Source organism: Suricata suricatta, chromosome 10 (assembly GCF_006229205.1).
Source record: "Suricata suricatta isolate VVHF042 chromosome 10, meerkat_22Aug2017_6uvM2_HiC, whole genome shotgun sequence".
Taxonomy (NCBI): Eukaryota; Metazoa; Chordata; class Mammalia; order Carnivora; family Herpestidae; genus Suricata; species Suricata suricatta.
In genome coordinates, this window is record NC_043709.1 from 36,672,477 (window position 1) to 36,697,202 (window position 24,726).

Sequence of the window (24,726 nt, forward strand, 5' to 3'; positions counted from 1 at the left end):
CAGGCCAGATCTTGCCCACAGATGTGCTTAGTTTGGACAACTAAATGTTTTTCTATTAAAAAATAATCATCATTGACTGTTTTCATATTTAAAAAATTTAAATTTTCTGTTTTTCTGAAAACATCAGAAGTCCTGATAGCATAGCCTGCCTATAGGATGGTAATCAGACTTTAGAGAGCACATTCTCTGTTAATTTGTCTCAGTTTTCACTGCCTTACATCAGCCTGCTTCATTCATTCATGATAGTACCCTTCACTTACCTTCCAGTTGCCCTGGGACTTTAGTTTATTCATTCAGTCAATGTCTCATTTTTCAATCAAATCTCCATGTGTGATCTTTATTTATTCTTATTGGCTGATGCAACTAAAATTTCTAGCTTTACCTATGTTCCTATCTTTAAGTATGCATTTCTTTCTGTTTTCTAGCTAATTGTATTAGAATAGTTACTTATTTTCAAAATCAACAGGTTTAAAATAACCATATTTATTCAATGAACGCGATCCAAATATGATTGTTCTATGTTTTTCTTTTCTGTGTTATGGCAGCGTCATGCTCAGTTCACCTGAACTGGAAGACAGTTCACTCTTCCCTACCCACTCCAGCTTATTAAATCAAGTTTCACTCAGGAAATATTTATAGGGTACCTACTCTTACCAGGAACCATTCTCTAGGCAATAAGAAATAGCAATAGTCAAGACAGATTCTAAAAACAAATAAAAATGAAAAGCTATCACATAATTATAAATGCTCACTAAGATAAGATAGCATTCTAAAAAAATACTGCAAAGCTATTTTAGAATGGGTGGTCAGAGAAATCCATTCGGGACAGGAATCAGTTAAGTAGAGGTATACATGATGAAAAGCCATTCGTGTTAAGATGGAAATAAAAGAACATTCCAGTCAAAAGGAACAAGGAGAGCAAAGGCTCAAGCTCTGCCAGTTAAGTGCACTCAAGCGACAGTAAGTGGTTAGTATAGTGAGTGGGGAAGTAGTTACAGATGAAGTTAGAGTGTTAAGTAAGAGCCAGGTCATTTAGGACTTTGTCAACTGTGTTAAGAAATTTGAATTTTATTCTAAAGCAGTGGAAATTCATTGAATGGCTTTAAACAAAGAAGTGATATCATCTGATTTGGGTTTAAAAAGATCAGCCTAAAAGCTCAGGAAGTCAGTTAGAGGTTAATGCAGTGGTAGTAGTAATAAAGATAGGACTTGTATGAGAGCAATGCAAATGGAGACGTGTATTTAGATGGCACAGTTGAAATAAATCATTGGCAGAGCTGAGGAGGAAAAGAATTCTTCCCAGATTTTCATTTTCTTCAACCAAATGGTGAACTTTACTGAGAAAGGGAAGGTTGGAGGATGAAAGGTTTAGTGTTTAGATCACATTAACTTTCAGGGTTATATCTATCTATATCTATCAATAGACGTGAAAGCCAGGGAAGATAGGAGAAAAACCAGAAGGGAGGATACTTCAGAAACTGAGCCAAAGTGCTACAAGGAGCAGAGGCTGGATAACTGTGTTGAAGGCTGAATTGTTTGGATTCGATCTCAAATGTTGCAGTGCATTAACAAATATTGATTGGAAATTTACTATGCAAACATTATGCCAGGTACTCCAGGGAAGAGTAACAAGAGGCACCATTAGGGACCTAAAAATAAAACTTCCAGCTCAAAGTTTATTTCTCTATCTATAAAGGCCTACAACAGCCTCTATTTATCACTTAAAATCTGTGTGTGTGTGTGTGTATGTGTGTGTGTGTGTGTATGTGTATGTGTGTGTTACTCTACTTATGCATACCAAAAATCTTTAGGAAAATGTGATTTGGATTTGAAAGGACTCATCTAATAACAGTCTTGATCAAGAGAGAAGAATGGTAACTTAAGGTCCCTATTTGGATGGTTAATGTGGGGTGGTGTTGAGGTGGGTGACCTGGCCAACTTGAAATTTGCTCTGGATGTCTTGAGATGGAAGTGGCATATCAGAAAGTGCAGCCATTCCTCAGAGCTCTGACTTGCAGGACCTGATTTACAATTTACTTGTTTTTTTATGGAAGTCACTATAATTTTATGTAGATAATGTTTCAGGATAAATTTACTTACTCATGGGTAATCATGTTATCTAACCAAGTAGAGCAACTAGTTTTAAAATATAAAACTAAAGTTGCAAAAGCATCTTTACCTATACTTTAAGTGATTTCTATGGAAAAACCTTTAAAGAGATTTCTTGAATACAAAAGTCCTGAAAGATGGGTAGATGGCAGAATAATTTTGAAAAATTATTATGTGTTCCTTTTCTGTATTTTTTCCTTCTCCATATCTCAAGCTAGGAGTTGCAGTCCTGGTACTTCCTTCCTCAGAATTTTATTTAGGTAAAAAGCGCAAGCTGAAAAGCTGCTTGCTGAGAGATCTGTCTGAGCTGTCGCGCGCGCGAGAGAGAGACAGAGTGTGTCTGTGTGTGTGTGTGCATGTGCCTGTGTGTGCACACACGCCTAAAGTCACTGAGAAGGTTGTAAAGTCTGGCTTAAATGCAGCAAAGCATCTACAGATGAAGGAAAAATGTAGGCATGGACTAAGGGTGCTCAGCGGCAAGTCAGTATAGCCTAATGACACACTACAGAGAGGCCCATAATGCTTTATTGACTCTAGGACCTTGGTACAGCTCTGAAACTCTGAGAAAAACCCTAACTAATAATTTAATTGAAATTTCCCATTGGGATTCAATTAGATTAAAAACAAATGTTATTATGTGCATTAGTTTATAGACTAATTCAGTTATTTTCATGTTCAGTGATTTTACACACAATTGTATTAAGTAGAAATCATTAACAGATATCAATGTGTGTATTTATTTATAAATGTGTATATATTTATTTCCTTTGCAGAGAAGCCATTAAAATTCCATGTTGATAGTGTTCAGGGTAAGTAACAGAAATTTTATTTAGCTAATTATGATTAACGCTGTCTAAGCAACTAGGCTAACTAATTAGTTTTAAAATATATATATTTTTTAGGTTTATAAACTGTCATAACTGTTATTTTTTTATTTTATTTTTTATTTAGTTTATTACCAAGTTGGTTTTCATATAACACCCAGTGCTTATCCTTGCAAGTGCCCCCAATATAAAACTAAAGTTGCAAGAGCAATCATTACATATGCTTTGAGTGATTTTTGTGGAAAAGCATTCAAAGAGCCTTTTCCTGAGCGTAAAAGTATAAATACACATACAAGATAATACTTACGGCCAGGCAGGGTTTGTGTAGATATCCAATTTGAAGCATGGCCATAGCCAGCATTGGTGCTGGCAGCCACTTGGAATCTGTACCATCTAAATTTCTTTAATCCATACACTGTCTCTTCAGTTAGGTTAGCTTCATAAAGGTATTGGATTTTTTGATATTCAACACATTCTTCAGAATCCCATTCTGTGCATTTCTGAGCCCGCAGCTGAGTGGTGATCTTGTAATTTTGGAAGTAGCCAAGAATAGTGTCAGGTCTCATCCATGTTAATGTTGCACTGGTTGACTGAACATTAGAAAAAGCAATATTTGTGGGAACACTAGGGACTAAAAATTAAAGAAGAAAAATTAAAAGCAATTAGAATTACCAAACATTTTGTAAATGGAAGAAAGAAACGGATCCCAAACTATGTCTCTGTTATGTACCTACTGGCTGTCTCTCTTTACAACTGCCCTTAGATTAGTATCACCACGTTTAATGAGCAGAACCTTAAGGTGATGCTTCAGAGACCACTGGTTCAAAAAGTAGAGGTCAAAACAACTGTGATTTTATTAATTCTCAATTTTGCTCCCAAATTCACTCATAAGAATCTTATATAAACTTACTTTGGTTTCATATATAAGTACTGGTACAAAAGAAAATTTTATGCTCATTTAAACTTATGTACTTCACTGGGTATGGTCTGACTTTTAATATTCAGTTCCCAAGAAAAACATATTTAAATACCTAGATAGACACAACTACATCTTATATATAGTAAATGTTGATTATAAAATAATTTTAAATAAACAATATTGTTAACTGAATCAATGATTTATTTAATTAGCTGATTTTAATTTTATCTCGCATATATTTAAAATTGACAAAGGCTTTTCTAGAACTTCAGACTAATATTAATACACAGACTAACATATCTGTGTATTACCCACAGTATACATAGTCCTACTTGGAGTCATTTAATAGATTTCATACTAACCACTGGTTTGCTATACGCATATCATGTGTCAGGCTCTGAACCTAGTGTTAAGGATTGAAGATACATAAGATTTATGTCTTATTTTCAAGAAATAGCCATTTTTTGAACTAGTAATAATGCAAACATGTTATGGTTAGTAATATGAAAGAACAATGAACTAAATGGTATAAGCACTTTCTTCAACCATGCCTTTCCCTGTGTGTGTACAAGGGCTTTTGCTTAGAAGGCTGAGATAGAATGATACCAAGTGACTTGTGTGAAAATTATATAATTCACAAAAGTTATATGACTATAGCCACACCTAAAAATAAGAAAATGATAAGGTAGAAAACTCATTTATTCCTAAACATATCATATTTTTAAAGTTTATTTACTTATGTTGAGAGAGAGAGAGAAAGGGAGAGAGTGCACAAATAGGGGAAAGGGCAGAGAGGGAATGGGAGAGAGAATCTCAGACAGGCTCCACACTGTCAGTGCAGAGGCCAATATGTAGCCAGAACTCAGGAACTGCAAGATCATGACCTGAGCCACAGTCAGCTGCTTAACTGACTGAGCCACCCAGGTGCCCCCTAAACATATCATATTAATTCAGGATTCAAAAAATATCTAATGAGGACCTAATTTGTGTCAAGTGCTTAATAGCACTTACACAATAAAAGTAGAAGTAAGTGCTGTATGTAATATTTTGAATGATGATTGGTGCTATGGGGAGGAATAAGGAAGAAATAATAGATGTGATGGGGAGATATTGAAATTTTTAATTGAGTAGCCAGAGAAGATGTGAAGTTCTTTATGAAGGTTGGGGGAAAACCATGGGAATATTTGATAAAAAGAATATCCCTGCAGCAGAAAATGCATGATTATAGGCACTAAGTTGGAACTATGCTTGGTATATTTGGAAAATAACAAGGAGGCCAGTGTGGCTATAAGGAGTTGAGGTCTAAGAAGAAATAATGAAGGTGAGATTGTGTATGACACTGTAGGACATTGTTATGACTTTCATTTGAGCAGAGGAATGACAGGCTCTAACATGTTTTCATGGAATCACACCAGCCAGTGTGCTGACCATAGGCTGAAGGGAAATAAGGGTGAAAACAGGGAGAGCATTAAGTAGGCAGTTGCATTGTCAACACAACAGATCATGATGGCCTGACCCAGATCGCAGCAGCAGAAATGAATGGAAGCATTCAGATGCCGAACATCATTTGAAGGGGAGCTGACAGGATTTGCTAATGTGTGACATGTGGAGTGGAATGGAAAGAGAAAGTAGAGGAATGCTCTAAGGTCTCTGGATTGAGCAAACAGAAAGATGAAGTCATTATTAACCAACCTGGAAGGAGTAAGCTTTTGGGAGAGAGATTAAGAATTTATTTTCAGCATGTTAACTTTGAAATGTCTATCAGACATCCAGAGAGATGTCAAATAGTAGACAGATACATGAGTCTGGAGTTCTGTAGAAAGGTCTAGGCTTAAGTTAAAAATTTAAATTTCCTCTTAATTTTTTGTTGAATTGTCTATAGATCTATTCCTTATATATTTGCCTAAAGCTGGAAGAGAAGAGAAAATGTAATGCAATGGAAAACAAGAAGTAGATAACTTAAAGCCATATGATCTAATTAAATTATCCTATTTTCCAATACTAATATTTATCATTAAATCTTACTGTATCTAATTAAAAATTAACCTTTAAGGTAGCATTACAAACAGAATACTTGATATGCTACCTACAACAAGCCTGTCTTCTATGTTTAGTTATGCAGAAAAGCAACTAGAGAAAAAGTTATTTTTAAGAAAAATTTACCTTATAGAGGAATCAGCTTTAGATTTGATTAAAAAATAGAATTTCCATAAAGGTAGAACTTCCATAATTTACTTAAATCTCTCAGCCACTAAGTTTGAACTCAGACCATCTGAAGAGAAGACAAATTTAGACATGTGGGCAATTTGGGGGTTCAGGAAAGTTTTAAGAGAAAGGTGGCATGTGAGATAGACTTTCACTGATTGTAAAGGTCAAGATTTAAAAGAGGGGTAATGTGATCTAAGTCAAGTTCAACTATAGTTTCTAATTCATATTTGGCAATTACAAACAGAAAGGCCGCACAATAACCTGGGGACATACTGTGTTAGAAGGACTTATAGTTTGTCTGGCAATGGAAAGCTATCATGGTGTCAGAATGAGATGTTCAGAAATTCATTTTATCGAGTCTAGTCTGGTAATTACACAACAGGAGAAGGGACAGATTTATAGACCACTGAATGTGTTCAGGATAAAGGAGACAGTAACATTAAGAAAGAAATATATTTTTAGATCTATTTTGGTGGTTGAATTCATGGAACAGGCAAATGAATCAAAAGATGACAAGGTCAGAATTTGAAGGAAGTTTAGAGATGATCCTGTCAATTTGTCTTTTTATGTCTGACCTTTATGTAGGCAGATGTCCCCCTCCCCCAAGATACCTGGCCCTGTACACTCCCCTTCCTCTAATTTTTTCAATCAAGCACTGGTATAGGTGCTGGTATGAAAAAACATTTTCAGCTGTAATTAAGAAACTAAATCAATTAAGGAGTGTACTTGTGATGAGCACTGGGTGTTGTATAGAAGTGTTGAATCATTATATTGTACAACTGAAACTAGTATTATACTGTTAACGGAAATTTAAATAAAAACTTAAAAAAATAAAAAATAAACAGAATAGAGAGAGATTATCCAGTAGACCTGATTTTATGGCATGAGTCCTTTAAAAGCAGAGCATTTTCTTTGGCTCATTATAGAGGACATAGCATATTCTAGACAAGAGTCATATTCAATATACAAAAATTTATCCATTGCTGGTTTTGAAGAAGAGGGCCACATGATAAAGAATCTAGGACTATCTCTAGAAATTAAGAGCAACCTCTTGGCTATGAGCCAGCCAGGAAATAGGGATCTCAGATTTACAACTGTAAGAAACCAAATTCTGCCACAACCTTGTGAGCTTAGAAGAAGATTGAGCTCCACATGAGAATGCAGCTGAATGACATCTTGATTTCAGCTTGTGAATCTCAGGGTAAGGAATCCAGGCATAACATACCCAGACTTTTGACTGACAAAACTGTGTAACAGTCAATAGGTATTATTTTAAACTACTAAATTTGTGATGACTTGTGACATTACAATAGAAAACTAACACAATTTTCTTCTATAAAATGACCAATTTCTACTTTTATGGCCTCTGCTTAAATATATAGAGCAAAAAGAAACTCAAAATCTTGAGGAGCTTCTTTAAAATTTATTTACAGATAACTCTATTATTTTGTCCTTCATTGGGTTTTTTTTTCAAGGTTTTTATTCATTTATTTAAGGAGGAGAGGGGGCAGAGAGACAGGGAGAGAGAGAATACCAAGCAGGCTCTGTGCTGCCAGTGGAGAGCACAATGTGGGGCTCAGTCTCATAAGCCATGAGATCATGACCTGAGCTGAAATCAAGAGTTGGACACTTAACTGACTGAGCTATCCAGGGGCCCCTGTACTTCACTGTTTTGAACTAATAGTCACCCTCCTAAAAAATACTAATTCTACTCTGAAAAACCACTGTCAATAGGCCTAATCCTCTTTTCTTTTTTTTATTACGTTTTTAAATTTTATTTTAGAGATGAGGAGAGGGACAGAGAGAGAGAGAATCTTCAGACTCCACACTCAGTGCAGAGCCTGATGTAAGACTAGATCTTACAACTCTGGGATGATGACCTGAGCCAAAATCAAGAGTCAGATGCTCAATCAGCTGAGCCACCCAGGTGCCCTCTAATCTTCTTTTCATCACCACTTCGTTCCAACATGCATACCAAAGATCTAGAAAAGTTTTGATTCTATATTTGTATCAATAAAGATTGAGTAATTATTCCAAATTATGTATGTTTATTATTTATTATATATACATACAAATATGAATCTACATATTATTGTATCTCTGAAGGTTTAGAGTAATGCTTGCAACAAAACGGGTATTCAAAAATATTTTTTTAATGTATGAACAAATGAGTAAGAGGATAGAACAGGAGATTTGATAGATGGTCAGAAAAGGCTTTAATTTAATCAGAGGACTAACAGATAAGATGTAGCTTCCCAGGTGAAAAACATCAGGATGTGATAAGATTCCATTCCGAGGGAAAAGAATGGTTTTTAGGAACACTTAAGAAACATATCTGAGTCCACAAGGGGATGAATAGAAAGGTATGGAGATGGAGATATAAGCCATGATCAGATAATGTTAAGCCTTCTAGACTGGATTCGAGATTTTTAGTTTTATCCTAAGTGCAGTGGGGATATTGAGAAGTTTAATAGTGACTTTTAATTTGTATTAAAACCATAGACTCTGTTTGCTCCTTCCCTGGGAGCCAGGGAGTATGATCTGCATAGTTCCCTCTCTTTTGAGTCCATGACCGGTTTCAATTTTCCTTACCTAGTGTTTACTAAGCAATTAAACTAGGAAGAAAAAGGGATGCATTAGTTATCTAATAAATTGGAGAAGACAAGAGTCTAGCCCTTTCCCAATTTAGCAAAAGGGATGACTAAATACCCATGGTTCTTGACCAACTTTTTTCACCCCTCCAATATTCAGATTTTAGGAATGAAGACTCTAATGACAAAATTTGTTACACAGTAAAAATTTTCAGGAGATTAATACTGGTACACAGATTCTTGTATTTTCTAAATAAATACCACAGAGGGAACAAAAGGTCTAAAAGGATAGTACTTTAACTTGATAAAGAAACAAGAAGAATTATTTGTAACCTGACCAAAAGAAGAGTAACAACAATTGAGTTGCCTTCCATTTGACAGGCACAGTGATGGACCTTCCACAGATACACAGTGTCTGGCACATATGGACACTCAATAAGTGTTGACTATAGGAATAAATTATGTTTCATTTAAACAGTTCTTTGCTTTTCATGTGGTACAAAAATTTACCCACATATCCCAAACAAATTTATTTAGAAAGATAAACCAGAAATTAATTCAAGCTGAAGCCAAAGATACCGTATAACTCATAGACAGTTTTTTTTACAAAAGGCTACCTCAGTGGCACTCATAATGACCAGCATTTATATGTGGTATCTTCTCTTTTGACCAACAGTGTATTGAACTAGACTATTTCAAAGCAACTGCCCTATTGGATTACAGATACAAAAAGGATTACACTCATTTTAGCATGGAGAATCAGATTTCCATTCTTTAAGAATGACTAAAAACCTCAATTTTTTTCTATCCACAGATGGTACTAATTTGAACACATCATTCCATGCTTCCTGGAGTAATCACACAGCTTGCTTAGATTTTCTAAACATGACTGAACTGTGATGAAGCGATCAACATTCACTGGCAAGGTATTCTGTAAATTACATTTTTATTCATAAATTATTCTTATCTGTGATATACTTTCAACATGATTGAAATGAAAGTCTGTAGAACTTATATATTAGTGACATTGTTGGTCGAATGCATGTCAGTTGTTAGTGACTATTTAGTAGGGTTCCACTTAGAAGAGGAAAGTGCGTATAAAGTGTAATTATTCTCTAAACTTCTGAATATCAATTATTAGAACTTGCCAACCTTCCATGATAAGATTCTCATAATAGTCTGTATTGACTTCTCACTGGCCTGATTAAGTATACTGACATGAAAGATCAAATTTATTTAATTCTTTATTTATGACTATGTATTTTTATCTTCCACCACAGATGTACTTTCTTTTAAGCAAAACAGATGCCTGAATATTTATATTTATAAATTATATTTATAAAATTTTTAAAAGTACAATGCTTCCTAGTTTATTAAGAATATTTTTGTCTCTACTAACTTTAAATAATCTACAATCCTTTTAGAAACACAAAATACTAATATGTGATCTGAGCATATAAAAATAAAAGTACAGTTTACCAACACTAACACAGTACAAATCAATATAAAAATAGAAATTCCTACAAAGTTGAGTGCAAAAAATATTTCAGCATACCAGATATAATTTTGCCTAATTTGAATTTAATCAATAACATTTGCTGAACATTTACACTGAATGGTGTGAGCAAGTTATTAGTCTTAGGGTATAAGTTGCTTTTCATACACATATGAAAAGTAATTTAGCAAACAGAAACCACCACAAATAGGCGATGCCCAAAGGAGAGTTTCAATGGAAGAATATCTAGTGGCTATAATTTGAAGGGACAATTAAGAATCAGTAAATAAGTGTTAGAAAAGATGTTTAAGCACAATGAATATGGGAAAGATATAAGTAACTATAAATTATCAATGTCTAGAAAGTATATTAGACTGGAAAAAAGAAAGTTTAAGGAAATAAGAAGAAGTGGGGGTCATCAAGTGTTATGTTATTGAAAGGCACTGGAAGTTTGAGAAGTGAGTTTAGGTAACTATTGTAGGCATTAGAGAGCAATCAACAGAGATTAATTAATTAAGTCTAAACCTAAGGAAAGCCGGAGCCTCCACATAGCTAGTTAATAGGAATAGTTTAATTTGATAAAAAGTGGTTAGATGCTGTATATATACAGTGCAATGCAGATTACAAAAATAACAAAGAATAATTAGAAACAGAGCTTTTAAAAAAAGGCAAAAGTATATCAGCAGAATGTGATTATTTATTGGGCAGAGAAGAGAGAAGAATAAAACACAGAATGAACCCAGGAATTGGGTCGATAGATAAAATGTATATTGTACACTTCCTAGAGGAAGGCTATGATCTGGTTCTATGTTACAGAAGATAATACAAAGGAACACCTCAAGATTGTAAATCTCCATGATTACAAATAAAGAAAAGTTAAATAAACAAGAAAATGCAATAAACTCTGTTACTAGGATGAAGGATATATTTCTCTCTCAAAAAAATCGAATAAATAGGTTATAATGTAATTTGATGAACAATATCCTCAACAGCATCCTTACATAATAAATGCCAAGTATCTTTAAGTGGTCTTTTTCTTACAAAGTCTCTCAATGTGAGTAAGCAGAGTAACTATCAAACATGTTTTTATAAAACTATTTCTTCAGAGGTTCTAATTATTCAGTTCAGGCACACTTCTTTCTAGCAGTCTGGCTTGATCCAGAAATAGATTTTGGAGTAGCTGGGCCAGAATTTATCAAAATAAACTATATAAACATGGTTTTAGGTGGTACGACAAAGCTGGGAATATGGACTGACACACTGTTATTAGTGTGCCAAATTAAATCATCTCAAAATATTCCATTCAAATAGAAGAGATCTGGGAAATATCTATAAGGAGGACAAAATTTCCTAAAAATGTTTAATGTGGCTGTCCTACTGCATGTAGAGTTGGAACAATTGGGTGATCCAAAACTCTGTAGACCACAGCTATAATAATAATAGTTTTTAAATCAAGCTATTACATAGTTTATTTATAAAAATATCTCAGTAAAATTTTTGGTTTGTTTTTCTTTGTTTTTGGAGAGCACTGTAAAGAAAATGAGTTATACATGTTCTGCTTGGAGGGAAAATGAGTTGATTTGTTTTATAAAGTCACTAGTTTGACAGTTCTGCATACCAAGCCATCTCATGAGAATATCCATCAAAAATGACAACTTTGATTTGAAATTATTTATCAGAAGCAGTTCTAGGGAGTAATTACTCGCAGAATTAGTTGTCTATTGAGAACAACTCTATAACACCTGGAGACTACATTGCATCAGTGACACTAATAAGAAATGAGAAAGACATACTGGTTTGTAGGGATTTTCTTGAGGGATTTGAGTAAATGACATGTTAGTTTCATACCTTGTTAACATGAATAAATAGAGATATCTTGGGAGGAAAAGATTGAGTTAGCCTAACAGGTCAAGATAGGCCAATTTGGGATAGTTATGCATACATAAGCTTGGAAATCCTAAGAGTAAATAAACATTTAAGGGGAGTATTTGTATATATCGTATCACAACAGCAGATGATTAACTGAGTCACTGTAAAGATAGTAGTAAATGGGCAGTGAAGTAGAATTGGAAAAAGAAATCATAAAAAAACGCTGGTAAGCCCATAATATTTGGCATATATAGATATTAAGAAATATTTGTTTAACAGGGGCACCTGTGTGGCTTAGTCGGTTGAGCATCTGATTTTGGCTCAGGTCATGATCTCGTGGTTCCTCAGTTCAAGCCCTACATTGGGCTTGCAGCTGTCAGTATGGAACTTCAGATCCTTTGTCCCCACCTCTGTGAGCCCCTCTCCCGCTTACGTGTGTGTGCTCTCTCTCCAAAGTTAATAAAACATTAAAAAGAAAGCGTTGAACAAATAAATGAATAGATGAACAAATGGATGAACGCATGCACAGATTTCAAGAAGAAAGTGTCAATAACCAATACTGACTGATGAACAAGTGTCACCAATGCCGACTGTAAGCAAATGCTACTTGAAACCATTCCTGTTTTCTAAAGAGTGTGGCTGTACAGAAAACCTTGATAGGTTAAAATATATAAAAGGAATCCTGGATCTACAGTTTGGGGAAAACTATACCTGGATGAAATGACACTGGAATAAAGAACACCAGAAAGAGTAATTATATAGAAAAGATATGTGGTCTTTTCTCAATTCATTTAAATGCCTACTGGCCCTGTAAGTAAAAATAGTACAATAAATTGTGGTTCGTAATGTACATATATATAAATTACTTAAAATATATAAATATCAAGTTCATGACACAAATAGCCCAAAATATGGCAAAATGCATGGAATTGTATTTTTGCAGCTTCATACATTTTATGTGAAGTTGTAGCTAAGAAAAACTAACTAATCCTATTGTCATCCCTTTGAGCAACCAGTAAAAATAAGTATGGCCAAAAATCCAACAGATTTATTAAAATAGAAAACTAAAACTATTCAATTAACACAAAGGAAGACAAAAAAGAGAGAAGAGAGGAACTAAAAAAGAGATAAGACAAATAGAAAACAGCAAATAGTAGAACTGAACTCAATAAAATTAATAATGACTTTAAATACAGATTAGGGGCACCTGGGTGGTTCAGTAGACTGAGTATCAGGCTCTTGATTTGGGCTCAAGTCATGATCCCATGACCTGGAATCGAGCCCTGTGTCAGGCTCCATGCTGAGCGGGAAGCCTGCTTAAAATTCTTCCTTACTCTCCCCCTGCCCTCTCCCCAGCTCATGCGTGTGCATGCACTCTCTCCCTCTCAAGTTAAAAAATATATATATACTATACTAAAACATATACTACATATAAACACTATATATATATATATAGTATATAAACATATACTATATATAAATGTTCCACTTAAAAAGCAGAGATTGTCAGTCAAGATACAAATGAAAGACCCAATTATACACTGTCCACAAGAGGCATACTTTGCTCTCACCAGGCACACAGTTTAAATACAACACAAATAATTCAAAAGTAAGGATAGAAAAAGATACACAATGCAAACCATAAACTAAAAAACATGTGTCTATATTAATACAAACAAAAGAACTTTCTTAAATTTAATTTTTTATTTAAAATGTTTTTTTTAATCTTTATTTATTTTTGAGAGGAAGAGAGACAGAGTCCGAGAGGGGACAGAACAGAGAAAGGAGACACAGACTCCAAAGCAGGCTCCAGGCTTTGAGCTATCAGCACAGAGCCCAAAGCAGGGCTCAAACTCATGAACCATGAGATCATGACATAAGACAAAGTCAGACGCCTAACCTAGTGAACCACTCAGGAGCCTCCAAACAAAAGAACTTTTAAGACAAGGAGTATTCCCAAAGATAAAAGAGACAGTTTATAATGATTAAAGGGTCAGTTAGGAAGTTATAACAATCATAAATATTATTTGTTTAAAAAAAACTTTGAAGTAAATGAACCAAATACTGACAGACTGGAAGAAGAAATAGACAAATTCACAAACATTGTGGGATATTTTAACATTCCCTTCTCAATAATTAATAGAATATTAAGCTGAAAAGTTGTAAGGATCTAGATTTGCAAACATTAGTGTCAAACATATATAACTAATACATAGAACATTATAGCCAACAATTGAAGAATATACATTATTTTCAAGTGCGCATGTTAGAATATTTGACAAGATAAATCATATGCTAAGCCAGTGAAAGTTTCTCAACAAACTTTTAAAAATTAAGTCTTAAAGATACATTCTCTGACAATGGCAATAAATTAAAAATTGATGACATGAGAATACCTAGAGAAGTTGCAAATAATCAGAAATTAAATATTTTTATATATCCATGGCTCAAAGAACAAATTGCAAAAATAATTAGAAAATATTTTATCTGAAAGAAAAAAATAAAAAAATTTTGATATGTACCTAGAGGAGATTATCATTATAAATGAATGATCATATTTGAAAAGAAGAAAGGTTTAAAATCATTATGCTAATTGAATAAGCCAGAAACAGAAAGGTAAATACTACATAATGTCAGTAAGGTGTGGAATCTAAAAAAATCAAACTTATAGTGGATTTAACATTATTAATCATCACTGATATGAAACTAAAACTTATAATGAGATAGAAAATGTTGACACCAAACTGGAATTTCTAAAATTAAAAAGACTGTGAACACCAAATTCTGATGATACTGAGAAATAATTATAAATCTCTATATTGCTGTTGGGGGTGTATTTAAAATAGGAAAACCATTTTAGAAAACTGTCAGTTTCTTCAACACAAACACATATCTAGACTATGACCCAGCAATTCCACAAGAAAAGATTTAAACAAAAATATCTGTGGATGTTTTATCCATAACACTTAGTTTAAAACAATCTACACGTACACACACACACACACACACACACACACACACACATAATAATACAATATTCATAAGATGGAAAATTACCCAGCAGTAAAAAAGAATTACTATAATTTTCACAATTATGCTGAAAGAAATAGACCAGGCATTAAAGACTACATACAGACAAAAACAACTCAAACTAACTTTTGCTGATTGAAATCATCATAACGGTGGTGTTACATAAGCATTTGTAAAAATTCACTGAATTTTACACTTAGGTTCCGTACATTTTATTGTATACAAAATAATTTCCCATAAGTAAAAAAACATTTAAAAAACACCACAAAAACATGAAAAGAAAAATGCTTTTCCATAAAAATGCAGCAATAATATGCAAAATAAGTTATATATTATATTTATATAGAAATTTGAAATGCTAGACACACACTTTTTAGCTAATGTTTTACAAATCTAGCTGTTAGTAGAAATGATGAGTTTTATTGTATTTTTGATATATCAATTCTAGAGAAGAAGCCTTACAGAGTAGCCCAAGTATGTCAACAACTACTTTCAACTATCTTTTGGCAACTGTTTCATCTTCAGGCAAAGTTGCTAATAGTACTTCTGAGACACGCATTCTAGCCAGCTCTTGTGAGAGCTGTGTGAATGTGTCTTAGACAGTAACGATTCTCTATGAAAACATCCTAAACACAAAGTTAGTTTTATACTTTAAGTCTAAGCTTTAAAACTGTTAGACTTGTATATGACAAATATGAATGTAGTTGTATTTAAAAAATTATAAACAGGATCTTGGTTTTTTAAAAAAATCCTTTCTAAAATAGGCTAATTTAGGGGCGCCTGGGTGGCTCAGTTGGTTAAGCGTTGGGCTTCAGCTCAGGTCATGATCTCATAGCTCATGGGTTTGAGCCCCACATCAGACTCTGTGCTGACAGCTCACAGTCTGGAGCTTGCTTTAGATTCTGTGTCTCCCTCTGTCCTCCTCCCCTGCTCACTCTCTGTGTATGTGTCTCTCTCAAAAATAAATAAACATTAAGAGAATTTTAAGTAGGGTAACTAATTAGTAACAAACCAGAAAATTAAGCTACTGATTTTTAATGTATCTTAATTGTATAGATTTCGTTATTGGGATCCATATGGAAAAATGTTTATTATCTTTCTAACACTGCAAATTGTTTTTAAAGGAATAATTTTTCATAATAAGGTATCCAGACTCAGAACTAATGGGTAATTTATTTGAGGTTGCAATGAATACTAGGTGGTGAAAATTTAAGTTACAATGATAACATTAATGTACTAAAAAGCATTATTTCTTTACTTGAATTTTGAAAGTGTTTAATCATTCAGTGGCTTCTATTTATGTGTTCCTTATATGTATAAAATACCTTCCTGACCAAAGTTATTTTTTATATGTCATGGAAACTTGTAATTGAAATTCACTAATTTGTGGTTAACAATAATTTGCACAACCTTCTCCTTGCTCAAAGCATTTCTTTATATTCATATAGCATTATTTTAAAATTGAGTCTGTGTAGTATTATTAATGAAAATTTGTTGTCATTAAAAGTCATTTATTTTACATTTCAGAGTTTTTACATCATTACTGAGTGTTTTTCCCTGAAGCTTATAATCTCACAGAAACAATAGTCACTTGAAGCTTTCAAGTAATACGGTTCCTAGAGATAAAGAAAGAAGGCTTTTGCATGCACACGCACACACACACACACACACACACACACACACCCTTAATTTACTTAAAAAGAAGGAGAATAAGAAAAAAAATGAAGAGCAATGGGAGAGGAGGTTGATATGTAAAGGCTGTTATGAAAAGTATCAGCTACAGCTGCATAGAACAGGAATGGGAAATAGAGTAATAAGATATGCCCCAGTTCTTAAATAAGTTAATAAAAATGCTGCTTGAAGAACAGCTGTCTTTAGCTGGAACAGGGGTGAAGAAAAGAGTGGATGCCTGGAGTACACTTACTGAAAGGTATTAGAGCATCAATGGGGTCAAGGAAGATTAAGCAGAGTAACTCAAATTCATTTTTCACCAATGGAGTTACATTTAAAAGGCCTTTTAATATTGTAATTTAGAATCTGATACCTAAGACAATTTCATAATAGCCAACATTACACCTTTGGAACTTATCCAGGATAAAAAATGTGATATGTGTCTAGGAACTCAAAGATTTCCCAGAATGGCTTCAGTATTTTACACAATATTTTTAGTATTATAGTATTTTGGGTAGTATAGGTAAGCACATATTTGATGATAGAAATTTAGTTTTCCTGAAATTTAAATCCATATTTGGACAAAAGTATGTATACAGTTACATCATAAATATATCTGCACAAATTAATAAGAAAATTCATATGATGGGCTTAAATTTCCCCACTTCATAAAAATTCTACTTAGATATTGTGGAATAATGGATGAAACTATTCTAATTCCAATAAGTGCAAATGATTCATTGAATTCTTAAGGTAAGGGAGGCATTATCGTATAGCAGGAGGAGTTCTACATTAGTGGCAATTCTGCTAATAATTAGTTATAGCTCACTTAGTAGACACTTAGCCTGTGAGCTTCATTTCCCATGTCTGTCAAATGAGATGACTGCATGATGTCATCTCTGAGAGCCAATAAAAATACAAAATTATATAATTCTAAATTTTAAAGGCACAAGAAATAAATGTGTTTATTATAGTCTTCCCAGTAGTACCTAGCATTCTACTTCATATGTATTAAGTAATTTCATCTTGAATAGATGAATAAAAAGGGCACCATCATGGTATTAAGCATGATGTTCAGAATTTTTGCTGTAAGCATCTTTTTCTGCAAGCATCTTTGCTGCATAACTAAGGCTGGAAGGCACTTCCTCCATAGAAGATAAAATCATGAAAAATAAAAGAGGGACATTCATTAAAATGGATGTAATGACATAAAAAATGAATGACAAAATTTGAAAGACTTTGTTGCAAATACTAAATATCTGAATACATTCGAAATGCATAGTGTAGATTCATGGTAATACTGCACAAATAACTGATTTTATTTTTGGATTGTACCTAACACACTGTCAGCAAAGTTTTTCCTTCATAGTGTTATACACTTTTTTTTTTTGCTTATTGATTCATCTTCTTGTTCAGCATCACATTTTTTTTTCTTTTTTTGCTACAATTTCTTCCTTCATTAAAGGATGTCTTAGTTTCCAAATACTGGGATGCATATTTGTGAGCTTTGTATTGCATTGTGAAGGCCTTCCACACTGTTGTTTGTTCTTGGCATTTTGTCACATGCCCACTGATGTTCCAGAGTTCTATGGGAAATGTGGATTCAAAACCCTGTGCCACTGTTATATGAGTGCTGGCTAAGATTTACATAATATAAAAATGGAAGAACTGTATCAATAGAAAAATGAAAACCAAATAGTCAACCAGCTGATGAAACCAACCAGCTGTCAAATCAAACTGTCAACTGGTTATTTTTATCTTTTTCAGCAAAATTGCCTTACAAGGTGTAAAATTGTGGTGAAAATGCTCACAACAAAGATAACCCCATGTATGAACTTCTGCTTTGAAGAAGGTGGAATAGATATATTATCCCTACTCCTACTAAGTGCAATTAAAACCATGGACATTAAATATAATGCAAACATAATAAGACTGAAAAATGGAGAGAAGGCAGAGGACTAGGAAAATCAGGACCCAAGAAACAACACAGTGGTAAGTGCTCTGTATTTTTTTTTTGCCTCATATATCCCAGAAGCCAGCAATCTGGAAATGTCAAGTAGCTCAGGCCAAAAAAGCCCTAGTAAAAGTATGCTCTCTCTAGTCAAAAAATGGTATAGCCTTGTGTCTGGGTGGCTCAGTCGATTAAGAGTCTGACTTCGGCTCAGGTCATGACCTCACGGCTTATGAATTTGAGCCCAACATGGGGCTCTGTGCTGACAGCCTGGAACCTGCTTCTAGTTCTGTGTCTCCTTCTCTCTTTGCCTCTCCCCTAACCACACACACACACAAACACATGCTCTCTCTATATATATACATATATATATATATATATATCTCAAAAATTAATAAACATTAAGAAAAAATGTAACCCAGTAAGACAAAAACTTATAAAGAACATCTCTACCCAAAAATTACAGAAGAAAACTGTGGTTCCATCCCTCCCATGACAGGAAAGATCAAATGGGCAACCTAGTCTTCTGTCCTCATTAGCCAGTAATGAGGCATCCCAACCATCTTTGATAGGGTGACATCAGAGAAAGCAAAGTAGAGCAAAGGAGCTGGACCTTCCACCTTTTCCAGAAGTAACAAGACTCTTTAACCTTGTCAGTGGAGAACCATGTGGGGAGCAGTAATGAGGAACTCCCACCCTCCCTAGCTAGGGCCAAGAGGTCTCCTCAAAGGAGCAGTCAACAGAGGGTTAAGGGGGAACTTGGATTCCTACCCCCATTGGCCAGTGATGGAGAGGTGCTTTCCTTTCCCCACCAGAGTGGGTCAAAGAACATCATTACAAATTTAATGTCCTTAAGAGTTATAGGGCTACTCACATTATTTATTCCATATTAGGTGAACTGTGGTAGTTATGCTTTTTGAAGAATGAATCTGTTGCATCTAAGATATAAAATTTTTGTGTGTAAATCTGTTGGTATCATTTCCTTATTATCTTTTTGATGTTGGCAGTGTCTGAAGTGGTTTCTTTCTAAATATTCATAATTTGTATTTTCATTTGTCAGGCTTGTCAATTTTAACTTTTCAAAGAAGCAGCTCTTTATTTTGCTGATATTTCCTACTGTTTTGCTATATTTTATTTCGCTGATTTCTGCTCTTATTTTTATTATTCTCTTTCTTCTTTCAGCATACTTTTTCTTTTCCTAGGCTGTAGTAGAGGGGAAGGTGACCTTAGATTATTGATCTGAGATGTTTCTTCTTTTCCAATGTATGCATTTAATGCTATACATTTCCATCTCTTCACTGCTTACTGTGTCTCACACATTTTGACATATTGTATTTTCATTTTGTATCAATTTAATATATTTTAGTTTATAATTTTCTTTATTTCTCTTGACTTCCCTTTTTAAATTTTTTAATGTTTATTTATTTTTGAGAGAGAGAGATAGAGTGTGAGTGGGGGAGAAGCAGAAAGAGAGAGGGAGACACAAAATCTGAAGCAGGTTCCAGGCTCTAAGCTGTCAGCACAGAGCCTGACATGGGGCTCAAACCTATGAACCATGAGACCATGATCTGAGCCAAAGTTGAATGCTTAATCGACTAAGCCACACAGGTACTCCTTGAGACTTCCTATTTGACAAATTTAGAAGTACCACTTTCTACAACTGTTTTTTTTAATGTTTTTTAAATTTATTTTTGAGAGAGAGAAAGACAGCATGAGCAGGGGACAGTCAGAGAGAGAGGGAGATACAGATTCTGAAACAGGCTCCAGGCTCTGAGCTAGCTGTCAGCACAGAGCCTGACACGGGGCTTGAATACACGAACTGTGAGATCATGACCTGAGGCTTTGTGAGATCATGACCTGAGCCGAAGCCGGATGCTTAACTGACTGAGCCACCCAGGCACCCCTCCACAATTGGTTTGATATCACATTTCAGCTCCAATTTTACATCCTGAAAGCACTTAAACATAATTTTAAATCTCCCTAAAAAGAGACGTCCAGGCCCAGAGAGTTTCACTGGAAAACTCTATGAAATGTTTAAAGAAGAATTAATACCATTTCTATACAACCTCTTCCAGAAATTAGAAGAGATTCGTATGACAAAACTAGTGTTACTCTGATACTGAAACCCCACCCCCACAAAATTACAGACCAATATCTCTCATGAATATAGATGCAAAAATCCTTCACAAAATATTAACACCTAGAAATCAGTAATATATAAAAAGTAATACACCATGATCAAGTGAGGTTGGTTCCAAAGACCAAAGGCTTGTTCAATATTAGAAAATCAGTCATTATAATCCATCATATTAATATGCTAAAGAGGAAAATCACATGAACATATCAATCAAAAATGACAAAATTATAGAAAATGGAGAGTTAATTAGTGGTTGTTAGAGGCTTAAGATGAGGGGGAGAAGCAAGATGTGTGGGCAAGACTTGGGTGAGGCTGTACAAAGGTAATAAAAGGGATTATTCTCATGGAAATGTTCTCTATTTTGATTACATTCATATAAATATGATAGTTGTGATAATATGCTATAGTTTTATAAGGCTATCAAACTTCCCCCATTGGGGGAAACTGCATAAACAGAACACAGGATTTCTCTGAATTGCTTTCTATAACTACACATGAATGTACAATCATCTCAAAATAAAAAGTTTAATTAAAAAATATGCTCCAGACGATACACCTTTCTTATATATTTTAGCATATAATTGTCTAGAAATAATTTTGTAACTCTAAGTTTCCACTTATGGTTCCCGAACTGTGCATATTGAATGTTTTTTGTGCACTTATCACTCTTCTAGGACTGCATATTGGTTGATTGGTTGATTCATTCAATCTTTCATAATATATTTATTGTGTTTCACTGTACTTTAGACACATTTCTGGGCATTTCTTTGTTAACTACAGAAAGTAAAATCCTTATCCTCATGGAACATGCTTTGTAATGAGGACAGGTCGGTAGGCAATACTATATACAATACAGAAATGTAAAGCAGATAAAGAAGATGCAAAAATCTTGCAGAGAAGAGGTTCGATTATACATAAGTTAGATATCCTTTAAAGAGGTGGCATTTGACAACAAATTTCGAAAGATAAAGGAGAAGACAATGCATAACCAAGGGAAGGGAATGGTGGGTTAAAAAGGACCCTATGGACCATTAAGATGACCCTATGGACCATTAAGATGACCTTCTTCGTGACTCAGAGGCTCAGTAACTATGTAATGAACAAATTCTTCTTCTAAAAATTACTGCAGTCTTTTAGAACAATGGTCAAAAAGAATCACTATTTTTAGAGTTACTTATGTTGCTCCTACTTTAAAGTTAGCAGAGTTCTCATTTTTCCATGGTATTATATTCATGCCTCAGCTACAAAGATGCAAAACCAAGAGCAAAGTAAGGCTCACTAAGTTATTCAACCTCCCCTCCTACACTCTTTCCAGTACAATGCACCTCACTCTATCAGGCTTCACCTCAGCCTGACCCCTCATATCCCATTCCTTTATTCCACTGTGTGTTTTCTCTTGGTGTATTTTGGAATTCGTTTTTACTTCCTTCTCTCTATTAATCTCACTATTTCCATGAATAATGATTGTGCCACAGGCTGGTTAACCATAATCTTCAATTCTCCCTTACCATTCATGTAGCTCAACTAAAATTAAGACTGTTCTTTGACATGTACTATGACATTTTCTCATAGCACACTGAAGAACAAAAAAATATTTCAAAAACTTGGCTATTTTACTGATCTATATCAGATCATCTAAGTAAACACTGGTGTAACTGCCTATAAAATTCAAATTTCAAGACTCTAACATAATTTCCCACTAGGTTACTGAGTCTAAGCTTCTCCTATATAGAAATTCTGAAGCTACCAATGAGCAACATCGAATTCATATTCCACTTCACAGCTTTCAATATAATCTATTTCTCTTGAATTCCCATTTGACTTAATCTTCAATCCACATGATTGACTAACATAGTTTTGTATTTAACTGCTTTATATGTATTGGGTATGTCTTTACAATAATGGTGGAGTATTTAGAACACACAGCAGAGATCACTGATGCTATTTGGGATTCATACTTGGTTCTTGAACCCCAAACTCAGAGCCTGCACACAGTAAGCATTAAATAAGTATGTATTGGTCAAATTCCACACTACAAGTGTAAAGGATACTTCTCACCTGATGTTCATTCTTAAGAAAAGTATTATATTTAATTCTTAAGTCTATGTGAGAGATATTTTGTAAAACATTTGAATTTCAATTAGAGTAGCAATGCTAATAGCTATTTCTTTCTGATCTGTGACAGGCAACTATAATGGCTTTTATGCTTTCAGCAATTACTGGCTGGTAAGTAGAATGTGTCAATTCACTTGCTTAAGAACAAACAGGAGCATGCAATTTTCCTACATGCTTGACTTCTCATCTCAACCGAGGAGACGGATAAGGAGAGCAGTGTCAGTGGGATGGAGACAAAGGAAAAAGCGAACTTTTGAATTAGTGCATTAATTTACAACCCTGAGGAATACTTTTACAACCCACATTCAGTCTACTAGATGGTATTTGAGAATGGTGTGAATTCCAAAAAATGATATAAATATTTTATTTTTTTCAAAGGGCTGGTAAATGGAGATCAAATTTAGTCATAATCCAGTTTGCCCAGTCTCTACACTGCTCAGAGAGGTCCACAAAATAGGGATTCAAATAAAATGCACAACAGATATATTTCTTAAATAATTCTTAGGGGAATAGTGGTCAGGGCTTTGTAGAAGAGGGTTGAGAACTAACAGATATAAACTTAAAAATACATATTGATATATAAACATATAATATGTATATATAATTATACTAATATATAATATTTTACATACATATATTAAATTATATATTAAATATATATAGATAGTTTATCATAAGTTTTCAAATAAAAGAGTAGAAGAAAAAAGAAAAGCAGGGAAATGAAACACATTCCATAATATTGTACCATTAATATATTTGCTAGCTCAGTGGACTTGCAGTGGGTCCCTGCAGGTACCTGATACCTCTTATTGGACAAAAACTAATAAAGAAATCACTGCTGAAATTAGCACTCCTAAAAACCATAACTGTGTATTTTACTTTCCCTCAATTAGTTTTGGACATCCAAGTTTCTTCTTTTGATTCTAAATTACTGAACTTGGAAGAGCTCTGAATAAATACAAACTGTAAAATTATCTTCCAGAAAAAAAAAGTTTTAAAAACTCAGTATTAAATCACCACATTTATTAAGATTTGAAAATAATATGGAAAAGTGCATGATTCTGAGCTAATGAAATTCTGTGTTCAGTCCTGTGTGCACATGAACTTGCTAAAATATCTTTATTGGCACATACGATATATTTTGACATAAATACTGTTAAAAGTACCAAATTTGGGGCCTTCATCTATATTTTTCCTATTCCAACATGTTTGACTGTGACAATGGAACCAGCTTAGAGACTAAACACTAATCTCCTCATAAATTCAGTCATTATGATACATGTTTAACTGTGCCCAAATATGACCAAGTTTACACTGAGAAAAACACCCAATAATCCCTAGAAGGAAGGTTAAGGTCAGGCACCAGGCAGTAAGAGAGTGAGCCAAATTTGATTTTACTTTACATCAAAAGTAAGTACGGAGTCAGTGACTCAGAGCTGACTGTACACCATGACTAATCTTAGACCACTATAAATTAGAAGTTTGCAACAGCTATAAAACTGTTTCCATTCTGAACAATGAATCTCCAGTTCTCACTAATGTCTCAACAACAATTCATGTGAACCCAGATAAAAGGATTTACCTAACAAATATTGTAATCAGAAATATAATTACATCCTAGACCTGAAACTTAATTTTAAAGATGAAAAATTATTTAATTAATTTTGAAGTACCAATTAATACTTATGTTTCATACGACTGATTCTCCTTAATTAAAAATACTTCCACATTTGCCTGGGAGAAAAGATCTATAATTTTGCCTGATAGAAATGTGAAAATAATATTTTGTAATGGAATAAAAACCCTT

At 33.9% G+C, this 24,726-nt stretch overlaps 1 protein-coding gene across 1 annotated transcript in view; it reads right to left on the bottom strand.

The window, feature by feature from the left end:
- Window positions 1–24,726, bottom strand: part of PTPRQ (protein tyrosine phosphatase receptor type Q) — a 194,975-nt gene that overhangs the window by 83,943 nt on the left and 86,306 nt on the right. The window contains exon 26 of the mRNA XM_029954974.1: window positions 3,241–3,564. Within this exon, the coding sequence (XP_029810834.1) occupies window positions 3,241–3,564 (324 nt within the window). The remainder of the gene's footprint in view (window positions 1–3,240; window positions 3,565–24,726) is intronic.